Here is a 17,109-nt window from a genome sequence, read left to right on the forward strand (position 1 = left end):
AGAATAAATTGTTTCTTTCTCTTTATTTACCTATTTTTATAATAATGAGTTGATTCCCAGCACCCTCCAACAGTGACCAATGAATGTTATTAACTTTATGGGCTTATATATTTAAACATACCTTATATGTTCTAAAATTGTAGTTGTTATTTTTATTGATGCTTAAATTGTTCCATATTTGTCCTATCAGAACCTTTCCAAGTTGGCTTCATAGTTCTTTTGCTATAACCCCAGTAGTTGTTGAAAGCATTCTTGTTTCCTGTCCTGATGTTCCAGGTTCATCTTTTACATTTCTTGCCTCAGGCCTGAAATCAGAGATTTCTCTAGGAAATCCTGGTCATGTTAGTGGGGAAATGGTGCTTCAAGACAATCTTCTGGGTACTAGGGGCACTCACTGCTACTGAATTGTTCATGGTTTCTTACGCCTTTTTGGTGGACAGAGAGCTAAGAAATGGTAGTGTGGGGGATTTCCCTGGTGGTCCAATGGTAAAGAATCTGCCTTACAATGCAGGGGACGTGGGTTTGATCCCTGGTCAGGGAACTAAGATCCCACATGCCGTGGGGTAACTAAGCCCGCGTGCCGCAACTACTGAGTTTGTGTGCTTCAACTAGAGAGCCTGTGTGCTGCAAACTACAGAGCCTACGTGTCCTGAAGCCTGCGTGCCCCAACTAGGGAGAAGCCCATGCACCGCAACGAAGAGCCCGCTCACCACAACGAAAGATCCCGTGTACCGCAGCTAACACCCAAGGAAGCCAAAAATAAATTAAATAAATAAATAATAAATAAATCTTTTTTAAAAAAAAAGAATTAAGAAAAAGAAATGGTAGTGTGGAAGAGTGTGTGTGTGTGTTAAAGGTAAATGTAATAAATGTCGACTGACTTTTATTCTTTAGTTTGAATAATTCAGTGCAATGTAAGAAAGATTTTATTTCAGATATATGAATGTTTTGTATTTGTATATATATGTGTATATGCATTTTGAAGACTGGTTCTATATTATATACTTGCTTGGCTTTTAAATTATACTTTAAATAATCAGTACTTTTAGAAGAAAAGTACAAATTGAGTGAAAAAGATTTTCATTTTCGACAGTAATACAGTCTTAGTTATTCACTCTCTTGCCAGTGGTTTTGGTTTGTGGACTAGATAGAAACAATTAGTCATGTACCTGTCCTCTTAGCCTATTATCCCATTAATTCAGATAAGGACTCAAAAGCTGAAACAGTGATTCCTTTGAGGACACTTCATGAACCACTGTTATTGAGGTTTCCTTCAGATGTTTGGGGGTAGAGAAGAATTTAAACTTCTTTTATTATAGAGAGAAGCAATCACTATACTAATAGCCTAGACAAATGATTGTTTACTAGATTCCTTAAATGATGTAATATAAGTGCCTCAGACCATAAAATGTATTTTTCAGGTCCTCTGAAAGTTTGACCTATGTTTTTTAAAAATTTGAAGCCAAGTTTATAATACACTCCTCTTAATTGCATTATGAAGTATCCTTATCTGCTATAAAGTTAATAAATTGTTTTCAGTTTAATGAACATTTCATATAACTTAACAAGCTTTTCATATAATTGTTTTTATGTACACCATACAGACAAACATGTGTGACCTTTATTTGTTGTTTTTGTTAGCTGTGGGTCGTCAGGAAGAACTGCTGAGAAGACAAGTCTTAGTTTCAAGTCTGATCAAGTGAAGGTCAAGCAAGAACCTGGCACTGAAGATGAAATATGTAGCTTTTCAGGAGCTGTGAAACAGGAAAAGACAGAGGATGGCAGGAGGAGTGCCTGCATGGTAAGTTCCCAGTGGAATCTTGTCAGGGATTTAAGGAGGTCACTTCACTGATTCTTCCATCTCTGCATGTATTAGTCTGGTTAGTGGTCCTGTGGACCTGTATTCATTTCTGAATTTTTATGCATGGTATAACCCAGATATCTCTTTTTCTAACTGAATTTTTTCATCTAAGTGTCAACTGTAATTGATGAGAAAAGACTTACTTGTATTAAGGACTCGTTTCAAATTTTAGTTTATAATCGGTCATTATTTTTGCCATGATTCTAAATTGGGTTCTAGCTTGTTCTAAATTTATTAATAATTTCAGTAGTCACATTGAGACTCAAGCCACAAAAATCCTTGGCTATTTTCCCTGGACCGGTGAGCTCGGGATTACGACTGCTGACATGAAAGAAGTTTAATGCTCACAGAGTTTTGTGATGAGAAGATTGCCTTTGGCTTATGAATTATTAACCATTTTAGAATTCCTCAGGTAGAACATTTTATAAAATTTATAGTATAGAATGAAGGAAGGCCCAAGTCCCTCTTTATTTAGAAATTTTGATCTTGGTTTTTTCTTCCTACCTACGCTTATGTCTCATTTTCTACATGGTTGGCACATAGAAATTTCAACTCTATGTAGATTTAGAGAGTACTGATCTACATAATCTCTTCACTCAGAACTTGGTTTGGAAAGTACCCCCCAAAAACAGTGCAAAATGGTGGTGAAAGATTTAACATTGTCACAATCTTCCTATATTGGTAGAATGATAAGTGGGCGGAAGAACATTTCAAAATGCTTTTCAAAAGCTATGTGACAATAAGGACCTACTGTGTAGTACAGTGAACTATATTCAATATCTTGTAATAAGCTATAATGGAAAAGAATCTGAAAAAGTGTGTGTGTGTATATATATACACACATATATATACACACACACATATATATATATAACTGAATCAATTTGCTGTACACCTGTATCTAACATAACATTGTGAATTAACTATACTTCAATTAAAAGAAATGGTTAAAAAACCCAATATAAAGGGGAAGAAAAAGCTATGAGACAGATTGTTGAGTGAAAAATAGTGTATCATAGTCAGCTCTCTACAGGAAAAGTATAACCCTATGCTCACTTCACAATCAATGTGCTTAACAGTTTAATTAATTCCTTTATTATCCAAGTGAACCAATATTACAGAGATTGCTCCCTAAAATCATACATTAACATGCCTGAATAACTTTGGGGTTATTTTCATTCTTTTATGTTACTAATATGATTTCAAATAATTTTATAATAAATAATAGTAAATTCCAAAATAATTTTAAGTTATGTCAGTATATCATGTTGTTTATACATGTTGACAAAACTTTAAACACACAGAGACACACATGCATGCACACACACACTGCAAACAGTATGGATTAAATGATTGTTCTAGAATTTGTCCTTGCTTTGTTTTAGTTGAGCAGTCCTGAGAGTAGCTTGACACCACCTCTTTCAACTAGCCTGCATCTAGAGAGTGAGTTGGACGCATTAGCAGGCCTGGAAAACCACGTGAAAACTGAACCTGCAGATGTGAATGAAAGCTGCAAACAGTCAGGGCTCAACAGCCTTGTTAATGGAAAGTCCCCAGTTCGAAGTCTCATGCACAGGTCGGCAAGGATTGGAGGAGATGGCAGCAGCAAAGATGATGACCCAAATGAAGATTGGTGTGCTGTCTGCCAAAATGGAGGGGATCTCTTGTGCTGTGAAAAATGTCCAAAGGTCTTTCATCTAACTTGTCATGTTCCAACACTTCTTAGCTTTCCAAGGTACAAGTGAAATAACTGATTTTTTGTTGTTTATTTTTATAAGCTAAAGAAGTAACAAAATTATTCAGGGCAGATAGCCTTCTTAATGACTGCCTATTACTCCATTACCTTCTAGAGAAATTAACAGCTGAATGAAGAAATGTCCAAGATCTAAGTTGTGCATTAATGTTAAAAAAAAAAAAAATAGACTATTTCCTGGCCTTCAGTTTATACTTAATATAAGCAAATTAGATAAACCTGTAAATTATGAGGTGCAAGAGAAACTTAGTTGATTTCCTCTTGAAGATAATTTTTTAATCTATTGCCATCAATTTTAATAGGGTCTATAATAATGGCTTTATTTATGAATAGTATTCAGTTTGAGGCAACTCTATTGGATCTTACCAAAAACTTACTTTTCTAATGTTTGAAAGCTCTTGAAAGGCATTTTAAAGAAAAAAAAAACAAGTACTTTGTAAAAATACCTTTAATGTCTTGAATTTTTTGAGGAATAGCTTCATCTTGACCACTGGAAGCTGTTAGTTGGTAGCGCCTGCCTGAAGCACAGTGTGCAGATTTCTCAACTTTCTCAACTTTTCCTAGTTGGAATGTCTTTTAGTCATTAACTTTGGAATGGACAGTTACTGAATTCGTTATTTAGAAGAGAAGATCGTACGGTAAAGATAAAGATTGGGGCAACATATGAGCATTGTCCTCAGACTATATGACCCCCTTGGCGGCTAAGTCTGATTTCAAGCATTAAAACATTCATTGATGAGCATCCAGTGCAAGCTGATGATTCCAGCTAATACAACAGAACAAATGTGCTGGGCTGGGTTACGATACCTGTAGTCTGGTTGTAATTCTGTAGTGAACTAACTTAATTAGCTTGGACGGTTCACTGATTTTCAGGGATTAGTTTCTGCATCTACGAGTAGTAGAGTTTGGATTAGAAGAGCTCTTTTTCTTCCCTTCCATTTAACATATTTATGTTCGTGGTATTTCGTCTCCAATTGATTTCAGAGACCATAAAATAGTAGAATCATACTTATTTCTTTAAGCCTTCCTTCTTCCCCTACCCTAACCCCCTGGTTTTTTAAGTGAAAGTAAACCAGTGTCCTTGGGAAAACCCAGCTTCTTTCTGCCTATAGATGAAAGATTCACATTTTTTCTCAGATTCCTGAGAAGTAATGATTTTAGTTGATTAATGCTACCCTTTCTGAAAAATTCAGCCTTTAGTATTAGAAAAGTAGTGGATATATGAACAGTGCCAGAATATTTTTCTGAAGCATTGTAATTCTTACCTAAATCTTAGAAGGTGTAGTCCTTTGCCACAGATGTATTAAGGACCTTCTTTTTCTTTACTCTTTTAGAAAAAAACATTGGCATTTTGGTCTTGAAATTAAGGCTTTTCATATTTTTGTTTCCGTTGGATAGTAACATCTGCTGGAACGTTAGAATTTTGCCACTGAAAGCTTTCTCTCAAAGGCAGATGCTTTGGAAGGAATTGAAACTGTTGACACAGTTTTAGTATAATCCCTAGACTTAGAATATATATATGATGGGGGAGAGAAAGGGGAGAATGCATTTGAAGTAATCAAATTGGAGTTTATGGTTTGATAGAAATCCTGATACAAAAAACTATTGACTGAGCAGATTTAAAAGACTGGCCATGAAAAAGTAATTGTTATATTTTTGGCATCTTTTATACATGCCAAAACAGTACAAGATACCTGAGGGACTGTATCGTGTACTCCTTTCTTCATGCATATGAGGTCACTGTCATGGTCATACTGGGGTATTGCGAATTGGTCTTACGCTGCAAGTGCTGATCATCAGCTTTGTGCTATGAAGAGACAGACCCCTTTTGAATAGAGATAGTGGGGTTGGTTATATTGCTTTCCAGAAGGTAATCAGTTGAAGAATGGAAACATTTGGGGAAGCTTTTATCACATAACTTCACTTTATGAGATGTGGCAAAAATAGTACCTCTCTTTTCCACAAAAACTGGAAAGGAAAGAAAACAAAGAAACTGGAGACTTACCTCTAGGGAACTAGCTTCCCTAGAGTGGGTTTTGTTATAATTACATGGACTAATTGCCTATTTCCTTCTTTAGTGGGGACTGGATATGCACATTTTGCAGAGATATTGGGAAACCAGAAGTTGAATATGATTGTGATAATTTGCAACATAGTAAGAAGGGGAAAACTGCACAGGGGTTAAGCCCCGTGGACCAAAGGGTAAGTGTCAAATAAGTTGATTTATTATTAGGGATTCTGTAGTTGTGTGGCTATACATCTTTTTTTTTTTTCTTCAGTGTAATATACATATAACCTGCTAAATTTTCATTTTTTAATCTCATTATCTGATGGTATGTTCATAATTTCTGAAATCTCTATCTGTAGCCCTCAGCTCTAGGCTCTTATATCTAGCTTCCTCATACTTAACATTTCCCAGCCAAAATCTTGATTTCTAATCCTCTCCTTCAAAAAGCAAAAGCAGGGGACTTCCCTGGTGGTGCAGTGGTTAAGAATCCACCTGCCAGTGCAGGGGACACGGGTTCAAGCCCTGGTCCGGGAAGATCCCACATGCTGTGGAGCAACTAAGCCCGTGCGCCACAACTACTGAACCTGCACTCTAGAGCCTGTGAGCCACAACTACTGAAGCCCACATGCCTAGAGCCCGTGCTCTGCAACAAAGACATGCCACCCCAATGAGAAGCCTGTGCACCGAAACAAAGAGTAGCCCCTGCTCGCCACAACTAGAGAAAGCCCGCGCACAGTAACGAAAACCCAATGCGGACAAAAATAAATAAATAAATATACTTATTTATTTATTTATTTTTATTTTTTTTTTTTTAAAAAGCAAAAGCAATAAAAGCAAGAAAATAACGACATAAAAACCTGCATCCCTCTCTCAGTAATTCCCATCATCAAATGGTACCACCGGTCATCTCTGTTGCTCAAGCCAGAAATCTGTTAGAAATAGAAGAATCAGGAATGACTATAATACCATTTTCTCACTTTCTCCACCATTACCTTCTGAGACAGCCATCATAATTTTTCATCTGCACTATTGTAATATCTCTTCGCTGAACTCCCGGATTCTACTCTTGCCCCCTTACAGTCCATTTTCTACGCAGTACATAGTGTTCTTTTTTAAATATGTAAACAAGTCTATCACTTCCTTGCTTAAAATCTTCTAATAACATCCCATCATATTAAGAATGAAATCCAAAATCCTCTCATTTCACTCAGATTTCTGCTGATCTGGTCTATAGTCTGATCTCCAAAGACAAAATATCTTTCACATACTTCTGTGGTCATTACAGTTATGTTTGGCTTTGATCTAATGTATAAACTTGCAAAATCCATCTTCCACTCTCTTTGAGGAGAAGGTATGTGTTTAGAGTATACAAACAGATATTAATAAGAAGTTTAAGCATATAAACACTGTAAATGTAAAAATGCATATCAATTTACTTCTGATTGTATAACAAAATTCTAGAATTGGACTGAGAAGACACAGACAGTTTTTACTTAATTTTGAGCCTGAGCAGAATCTTTTCAAGAAAGGGAATAATAGCATGTGTCTTGCCTGCCTCAGGGAATTAATATGAGTAGCAACAATCATAAATTGTTGTACAAAATGCTGTATGTTGCTTTAATGACTCCTTTCTATTTGTATAAATAGTTAAGAGGTAATAGTAGGTAAATTACCTGAGTTATCAGATAAGAACAAAGGCACTCTGTCTTTGATAAGTTCACTTAAAGTAGGACAGAAGATAGTCATAGTCTCAAACCTAAATAGAAAACAAGGTAGTTTTCTTTGGGTATATATTTAGTTGGATAGCTAGTATGTAAGAGGCTTATCTTCAGTGTGTTGTAATAATACTTTGTACTGATAAAATTCTCATTCTTAAGAATATCTTTTTAGAGGGAAAACATTTCATGGGTTTTCCTTTCTTTTCTTGGGCCAGAAATGTGAACGTCTCCTGCTTTACCTCTATTGCCATGAATTAAGTATTGAATTCCAGGAGCCAGTTCCTGCTTCGGTGAGTTGTTTACCTTAGTACCTTGCTGTTGAAGAAGTTTTAGTATAATACTTAAGAGTATGGGCTCTGGCCGTAGACTGCTAATGTTAAAACTCAGTCTTGAATAATCTCCTCAACCAAGGTGCTCAAATTCTCTTTTCTAATACTGTTCCTTCCCTCATTGGGTTATTTCAAGGATTCTGTACAATAACTTGTGTAAAATGTTTTAGCATAGTACCTGATAAAATTTCTGAGTAATAAGAAGTACTTGTGATGTTATTAGGGCTAAATGGCTATGAGATTCACTTGTTAAAATTGCAGTTTGTTTTTAAAGACTGTTGCTGTGATAAAAACTTAATGAATTTAATTTCCACTTCCTCTTTTATTGGGTTGGCCAAAAAGTTCATTTGGGTTTTTCCATAAGATGTTACAACCCAATACTTTTAAAATGGACATAAAGGATACAGGTACAGGTACAATGGAAAGAGTCTTGAACTAGGAATCAGAAGACTTAACTTTTCCTAGTTCTGCCATTAACCAGCCTTATAACTGGGGAAATTACGTAATTTTCTGCCTCTACTTTTTTAACTGTACAGTGGGAATATTGAACTAAATTATTTCTAAGGTTCCAGTCCTATGATTGATTCTAGGATCTATATCTTAGGGAGAAAATAACTCTATATAAGTATTAATTTGAATAAAAGTGTAAAGTTGAACCTTGCTCACTGGTTCTGCTTCATAAGCCCTCTTTTATGAACATTCAAGATTAAGAGAAGACTGTGGGAAAATTTGCAAGCCAATGCCCTTTGTTTATCTTACAGGAGATTTTTGTAAGGAGTAAAGGCTCTAAAATTCCATAGTAAAAGGGAGTATCAGGGATGCTCAGTGCCTTATAAATGGGATAAGAATATGCAACACATATTTACTTGCCATCAGTTGTTGAATTAAGATAATATTGAATACCAGGCCTGTTGTAGAGTATTGAATAGTAATTTGTTTACTGGGTAGGCTCAGGAATGGATTTTAAAGTACAAAAGGTCTAGATACAAGGAAGATGTTTTGTTCAGATAGTAATCATCTGATACCAGGAAGTCTGTCTGTTCTTCAAGTTTAGGGACTTTACAGTAGAAGATTACTTTCCAATGTTTTCTTTTCATGAACTATTTAAATAGTTTCTCCATGTGCAGTTATTTTGCAAGGATACAAATTTTTGGCCAAGAGTTGCAGCCAGAACTCCCATGTATAATCCTAAATGATTAATAAAAATATATCTTGTGTTACTACAGTCTTTTCCCCTCTATTGCTATGTCCAGAGTTCTCTGTGATACAAGGTTTTATCCTCTAAAAGATACCGTATTCTAATAATAACAATACATTTTGTAATCTTTTTCCCTTTTTTAAAAAAAAACAGGAGTCATACAATTCTGATGGGCTAGATTTGTCCTTAACACTACTGGTTGGCTACCCTTGCTGATTGCTTTTTTTTCCAAATTTTCTTATTAAAGATAGAACTTTGGGTCCTTCACTAACCATGGACACTGCCACATATTCTGAATATGATTTGATTTTCATGATGTGCTGCTTCTGGCAGAAGATTTAAAGTACAATTCATTATACTCAAAATTTGCATGCAGCTGGCTCGATCTACACATGTTTTTCTCTAAAATTAATATGCTTTGCATTTTCAAATTAAACACTTCGGCATTTTTTTGAGAATCTTTATCTATCCTTATTTGTTTCTTTAGATACCAAACTACTATAAAATTATAAAGAAACCTATGGATTTATCCACCGTGAAAAAGAAGCTTCAGAAAAAACATTCCCAACACTACCAAATCCCAGATGACTTTGTGGCTGATGTTCGTTTGATCTTCAAGAACTGTGAAAGGTTTAATGAAGTATGTTAGCTTCCAAACTATAGAGTCTTGGATTAGTAGTTTTTATTTGTTTGCTTACTTGGTTATTGGATTTTGTTTTTCCTGCCAAGAGATTTTTCTAAGTTGATTTTTTAAATTTATTCTGCTTCAGTTCTGTCAAAAGTAAAATTTGATTGCGTCCACAGCTCCAAAGAAGAAAGTTTACTGTGTATAATTTGAAGTATATACTTAAATATAATGTAATAAATTAAGAATATTATTGGATATCCCTTTCTGTACATGTTGAGGGTTGAGATAAGTATAGAAGATAGTCTGTAGTTAAGTATATTTTGTGGGAAATGAATACAGACAAGCCTACATTTTGGGTACATTTAGGAAAGGCATTTGTGCCAGTGTCCTTTGATTTTGTTATTGACCATATAAATGTAGAACCTTAAAATTATAAACTCACGTGGCTCATCTTGAATAGTAGCCCAGAGTGTATAATGTTGAGTTATCTGATCTCAGCAATGTGACTTTCATTAACTTTGGTTATGTTTTTTTTTGAGAATAAAGATGAGCTATCCATACCTTTAGAAGAAATGTGATAGATATTTACTTCCTTCAAGGAAATTTTTGTTATCTTTGGGAAGCTCAAGTCTCTTATTGTTGAGGAATATTTTCATTATTATAAGAGAAGAAAATGGATGAGAATCCACAAAATCTTCTACTACTAAAATCTTTATTGCTGATAAAATTTGGGTGCCATATGAATGTTACTAAAAAATAAAATTGAATCATTTAAAGTGTACTCATAGTTGCCTCTGGAAGCATCTAGGTGACTTTTTAAAATAAAAAAAAAAATTTTCTTATTAGGTGACAAGTTCTGGTCACCTTTATAGCAGTGTGCCACAGAGAATATAGTAAAACCTTACTCACTCGAAGTTAAATTAATACAGTCCCAAGTTGCTTGTCTTATTTTCTAATTCAGTTAGATTATTTTCAAATAAGTATACTTTCATGAACCATAGCTGACATTTGCCAGGAAGAAGACTCGTTTTATCTGCTTTAATAATAGTTAACTAAATTATGATTAACAAATTGCCATACAGATAGAATTCTGACTTAGGGGTTGTTGAAAGTTTGGCAGTTTTTAAAAAAATATTTCTTATATCATTTTTTTCACAAATATTTTTCTCTTAAATATATTGATGTATTCAAACCAACTCCTACTCAGGTTGACCTCACTAATTCAGAAATTGAGACAATTTTGCAGTAGCTTTAGTAATAGCTTTGTTAAGAAAGGGGGTCCATGTTCTGTATAATTTTAGAAAGCACTTGATCTGGTCATAGCAATTTGTTCCTCCTAGTATGGCTGACTTTCGTCGCCAATCCTATGCAGTCTTATAACTTTAGAAAGGATTATAATTTCCCTTTTTTTTTTTTGACTCTGGTATCCTTTTTAGATGATGAAAGTTGTTCAAGTTTATGCAGAAACACAAGAGATTAATTTGAAGGTAAGCTTTTCAGACCATGCAAACTTGGTGAAGGAATATGCATTACCAATAGGTGAATATTCCTATCTTTTGCTTGCAGGCTGATTCAGAAGTAGCTCAGGCAGGGAAAGCAGTTGCATTGTACTTTGAAGATAAACTCACAGAGATCTACTCAGACAGGACCTTCGCACCTTTGCCAGAGTTTGAGCAGGAAGAGGATGATGGTGAGGTAACTGAGGACTCTGATGAAGACTTTATACAGCCCCGCAGAAAACGCCTAAAGTCAGATGAGAGACCAGTACATATAAAGTAAAATGACATGAACTTAAATCAATTGTTTAAAAAAAGAAAAGAATGAAAAACGTTTATTTAAGTGTTGCTGGAATATCCTGCCTACAGTGGGCACCTCCTTGAAGAAGCTGATAGCTTTTACACAGTATTAGATTGAAATAATGGACAGAAAACACATTCTTGTCAAGAAAGGGGGAAGGACTCTATTTGCAACTTTGAAAGTAAAAACAAAAGCGAAAGTAAAATGATTTGAAGATTTCTGTTACCACAGAGAATGGTTCTGATTGTTAGAATGGGCAGATGTTGATGATCACTTGGTATTGATTGGTGCAGGATACTGAGTGTTCAGGTACTTAAGGGTCATGTCACTGGTTAAATTGTCTCTTTGGAGTAGAGTGCACAATTATTAAACCAACTTTTATGCCTCCCCCTCCACACATATACATACTGGCTTATTTTCTAGTTAAAAATCAAAGTTGCTCAGATTCCACTTTGATGTCAGTGCAGATGTGCATTGCATCATGCTGTTATATTTTCTCTCATTTTTATGCTGTTGGGCCTTAGTTTTATATTGGTTTAAAGGACTCAACAGTAGTTTATTTTCTGTTCATACTTAAGAGTCTAGGAAACATGACCATTGATCATCATGTAATCAACTTTAATGTTCTACTGAAATAAATATGTTAACTTTTCAGTAGCAGATCATTTACAGTAGTCATTTCCAGAAGACACTTCCACAGAATTGCACTTCCAAATCAAATCATCTGATCATAGCTATTCCCGTGAAAGGTAGAATGTTTGTTTGAAAATTAATCTAGTTTTCTGTACATTTAAAATTTGATTGAGAAGGTGACAGCTGGCTCTTATCCAGTCTTCCTTCATATCGGTTTTCTGATAGACCACTATTGGCAAACAGTAATCTGTCAACTACCAAATGTGTAAAATTTTCTGTATTTCACTTTGTCTTATTTGTAAATAGTGAACTAAAACTTCTGGCAGATCAGCAACATTTGCTGAGCCTGTTTTTTAAGCTAATATGTATTCTTACTAATGTTCCTATCAAGAATGGATTTGTAATATATGCTGTCTATTTCTAATGTTCACATTCATATTTTGAGGTTCTATCTTATTTTAATAGAGAACAGACTTCTCAGAAAATCTTCAGAAGCAGCTTATTATTAAAATAACAAAATATTGAAATAAACCCGGTGGGGTTAGAGTACTCATCCGTCCACCAAGTGGGACATTTGCATGGACTGGGGGCTTAAAGGACGTAGAAGAGACCTGTAAGTATATCCTGAAAATGAGCCAATCAATCCCCACTTGAATGGCTACTGGAGTAAACCCACCTTTACTACTCTGATTTTAGCACCCGAGGCAGATAAACCACCTTGGCTCTGTTTCATTTTTCTTCTCTTCATTTGTGATGCTCAGATCCAAGATGCGTGTTCTAGACTGTGTACAGGCTTCTCTTCTGTTGAGTTAAAAATTTTAGTCCTACTTTTGTATGGACATGTTAGAATGTAAAGTGACCAAAATAGAAGACTTGCCATTAGATATTTTTCAGACATCAGCAGATTTGTCGCAAATCATTTGCCTTTTTAAAAATTCAGCTTGAACAGTTCAGACAGTAGACTACTCAGAAAAAATTATTTGACATAATTGTCTAAGAGGTAAATATTTTTTAGTGCGTATTGAATCAAATAAAGTGCTCTAAAGAAGTTATTATACAGATTTCTTTGGGTTGTTTTTCTTTTCTTAACAAGTGGCGGGGGTAAAAATGAATATGATTCAAGCCTTCTGATGGTATATTGGTTTTATTATTGCTATTGACTTCATTCTGTGGCTTTCTTTTAGCTGCTTTTTCAGTGTCGTTATAAGTTAAACTTCAAAACATATACCAAACTGTTTTATCATTTTACACAAATTTTAAGTTCTTAAGAACAGGTTTCTTATAAAAAGGAGAAAATTGTTTAAAAATGCCTTTATCTGTGTGCATTTTCCTCTTTCCCACAACATTTATGATTTCAGTTTATTAGGAGACTTACCGAAGGGCACATTTTTGGAAAGTGATGAGTAACGGTATAACTTCATTTTGCCAAGCCACTGAGTTCTAATATTTTATGCTTGCTCTTCATATGAATCCTTTTCACGAGTCTTAGATAATAGGTTCTACCAACGGGGGCAGAAACAAAAATTTTAAGTAAATATTTATTTCTTGATATTTGGGGCCTTAAATGGTAATGTGTTTCATTCAAAACATTTCCATGTTAGATGGTGTTTTGGGTTTTTGTTTTCTTTTAATTTAAGATTAGTTCTTAAAGAGCTACTTATTGCCAGCATTTAACAGGCTTCATTTCTGTTAACAGAAGGTAGTTCATATGGCTGAGGAATTACTATTAAATTATATAGCTAGCAACAAACCACGTTTAAGTGAAGGTATTCACTTTAGATTTCATTAAAGCTTTTTTCTTGCACATTTATCATTGTGTTTCTAAGCTGATTTGTTCAGCACTAATATGACTGTAAAAAAGTATAAAAATTTAAATTGATATTCAGATATCTTACATGTTTTCCTATTCATTTATGTTTTAAAAAGGCAAACATTGAATATTGATCCCTGAAGGCAGTTTGTTTTGATACTCCCTTACATTTGTATTCTTTCTTAAAAGGCAGTATTTTTGATTTGTAGATGTTAAATGTTTCCTTAAAAGCTTGCAAACTTTCACCACAGTTCATTTTTCATTTTCACTAAGAACAAAGTGTTCCTCAGTCTGTTCCTCTGGCTTAAATTTGTCTTTTTTTTAGCACCGAGTGAAGGAGTTGCTTTGCAAGGTGAAGCATGTATGTGTTCCAAAGTATGGTTAAATTGTAGGTCATGCTCTATATTGAAACATCAAATCATTACCACAGAGAAAGGTTAAGGCATTGAATCCACTGTTGAAATTATTCTTTTTGGAATCAACAAGGTACTTTCTGACTTCTATTCTTATATAAGGGAATTTTAAATAAATTTTAAAGTTAGTTAATTCTAATTTTTTGTTGTAACACTTTGAGATTTTTAGTTAATCCAAAGAAATAATGCTTTTAAATAGAAGCAAAAGGTTTATGGTGTGCAAATTATAGATGTACCAATTACCTCAGCAGGTATCCTGCCATGTAACTATTAGTGATTAGTTTTAATAAGCCAGTAGACTTAGATTTTCTGACTATGCTCCTGGGTTGTGGCCTACCATACGTTATTGAACAGTCTCTTAGTATTCAAAATGGGAGTAGATGCTGTGGCCCCCTGTCTCTTGGCCTTTTAAGGTCCCTTACCCATGCCCACTCACATACAACACATGAAGTATAAAAATCTCATTACTTGAGGTCAGCACAGCTTATTTGCATACTTAACTTTGGATCAGTGAGTAGTTTTATAAAATCCAACCTCCCCAACTTCCCTAGTTAAAACAATCAAGTTCTTAATTCATACCATGAATTCTTATACCATCTATATTAATAATCTGCTGGAGGTGATCCAAGGTTTAAGGTGTATTACAGCTTGATCATATACCAGACCTGGATGTTTTATTTCTCTCACAGTTATCTCCTCCTTGATAAAGCAATAACACTGCTTTAAGTCTGTTGCCTAATAGCATGTCATAATTCTCTCCTGGATGGTGATTTTATAGGAAAGTTTGTATGCATATCACCCAGTCTATCTTTTAAAAATTAAGGAATTTAAATGTATGCTGGAGCTAATGACAATATATTGTGGCATTTTATTTTAAAAATTGGGGAAAGTTGCATATTTTTTTAAAAGTAGGCATTTGAGTAAAAGAATTGAAGGTACTTTTTTAAGAAAAAAATTTATATGCCACAGTTTACATAGACCTTTCAGATTTCAACATGTACTCTTGGATATAATGGTTTCTTTTACTTGGTCAAAATGCATGTATAGCATTTCTTCCATTTAGTTCCTTGTGTTTGCCTTCGTGGTCTTTTATATATTTTTTATTGTATCTGAGAAACAAAATTATCTTCGAAAATAAGTCAATTTGGATATATTTGTTATGATCAAACTACAAAATGTACAAAATTAAGTTTAGCCCTTTTCTAGAAAGCAAGTGATCTTTAAAATTAAAAATGCTGTTCTTTTAAATTCACCAAATTTGTATGTGGGAAGGCACTGAAATGATTTTGTAAGTGCCACTGCAATACTCCCTTTCAAGTGTGGCCTAAATTTCAATCTTAAGAACGAAATGCATGTCTGCTCCTGGTCTGAAAAATGTAGGTATTAACTATGTTTTAAATCACAGTGAAACATGTATATAAGCCTATAACAAAAAGATTTGTGCAATCTGAAAGCCTGTTGATTTTCTATGTAGACATACCTACACACGAAAGGGTTAAATTCACATCCTTACTAGTTCCTTGCTTCCAGTATTTCAACACTTCTCCCCTCATTATTATTATTACTAATATTACAATTACTATTATTTTTGCACATAGTTAACTACCCGTCAATATGATTCTGAAAGAAAAAGTGCTGTTTCTGTGGTATTGTATTCTCTAAATAATCATATTTAATTTTTTTAAACAAGGTTGCAGTTTCTAATTGTTCCGTTCCTGTGTTTTTTGCTGGTGTGTAATAAAAGCAAGATTTTCTTTTCATGGTTATTTAATACATTAGCTGCCTGTAAATATTTCTTGTTATAATGCTCTGGAATGTGTTGTAGAAGTTGTATTAGATTAGTTTAAAGCTTTGTTTGAAAGCCACATTGTTTTGGTTATTTCTATTAAATTAGAAAATTGAAAAAGTTTTCAAATGAATTTCTTTTTTTTTCTTCCTCTTTGAGTTGAGACTTAATCATTTAAATTTATTTTAAAAATTTATACTCTATGCGAGGCACTGGAGATATTGTCATGAACAAGATAAAATACAGTCCCTTCCCTCACGTGTTTAGACTCTGTTGGAGAATGATGAGTGCTATGATAGGGATTAACACATAGGAAAGGATCTAACCCCAAATTTTGTTGGTCAGGGAAGTGATCTCTCTCACTCATAAAAAATAGGACCAGGTAAAAGAGAAAAGGAAAAGAGAATAAATATACAGAAGCCTAAAAATGAAAGAGAACATCTATGTGTTCCAGGACCTGAAAAGTTCAGTTTGGCTGGAATAGAGTCTGGAATAGAATGTAAGTTGTAGTAGTAAAATACTGAGCTGGAGAAATGAGCAGGGTCCTTTTCAAGCAGAGGGGTTTGAAAGTCATGTTAAAGGGTTTGGGGCTTTCACTGAGGGCAACGAGGAGCCTCTGAAGAATATTAAGCACGATGGGACTTGGTGAGTTGACATAATCAGGTGTGCCTTTTTGAAAGATCATTTTAATTATGAAGAATGAGTTATGAGGAGATTGGTAGTGGAGAGGCAATTGTAGGCTTTGAATAATCTAGGTGAGCCCTAAACTAGCTGTCTGGCAGTGGAGATGGAAAATAGCAGTCAAATTTTAGAGATTTAAAAAGTGAAATAGACCAATAACTGAGGCCATGCAGTTGCCTACGGCGTATTTTATGTGGTACCTATTAAAATAATAAAGAGGGGGAGAAAGGAATAGACTTGGGGATTTGTTGAGTTTAAGGTACCTCTGGAAAATTAAGGTGCAGGTAGATGTCCATAGTTATGGTGCTTACAAAAAATCCTTGGGCTGCAGAAAGAACCTGTAAGATACATCAGGAATCACGTCTGTTTTATTCATCACTGAATGCCTAGCACACGGTAGGCATGCTAGCACACAGTAGGCATTCAGTAAACAAATGTCAGAGTTGAGTCACTTGCATAATAGTTGGTAACTAAAACAATGTAAGCGTATGGTA

The 17,109-nt window shown here is 34.5% G+C and overlaps 1 protein-coding gene across 5 annotated transcripts in view; it reads left to right on the plus strand.

Moving 5' to 3' along the window:
* TRIM33 (tripartite motif containing 33) overlaps positions 1–16,057 on the plus strand; it is a 155,245-nt gene extending 139,188 nt beyond the window's left edge. For 2 of the 5 annotated variants that reach the window (XM_082368905.1, XM_082368901.1), the window contains 8 exons: positions 1,642–1,801; positions 3,247–3,596; positions 5,693–5,816; positions 7,556–7,630; positions 9,355–9,507; positions 10,932–10,982; positions 11,062–11,270; positions 12,391–16,057. In XM_082368905.1, coding sequence (XP_082225031.1) covers positions 1,642–1,801; positions 3,247–3,596; positions 5,693–5,816; positions 7,556–7,630; positions 9,355–9,507; positions 10,932–10,982; positions 11,062–11,270; positions 12,391–12,439 — 1,171 coding nt within the window. In that variant the 3' untranslated portion in view covers positions 12,440–16,057. Of the gene's footprint in view, positions 1–1,641; positions 1,802–3,246; positions 3,597–5,692; positions 5,817–7,555; positions 7,631–9,354; positions 9,508–10,931; positions 10,983–11,061 lie in introns of all 5 variants that reach the window. The other 3 variants (XM_082368903.1, XM_082368902.1, XM_082368904.1) reach the window with 3 other exon arrangements.
* The last annotated feature ends 1,052 nt before the right edge of the window (positions 16,058–17,109 follow it).

This window comes from Balaenoptera borealis, assembly GCF_965194805.1.
Source record: "Balaenoptera borealis genome assembly, chromosome: 1".
Taxonomy (NCBI): Eukaryota; Metazoa; Chordata; class Mammalia; order Artiodactyla; family Balaenopteridae; genus Balaenoptera; species Balaenoptera borealis.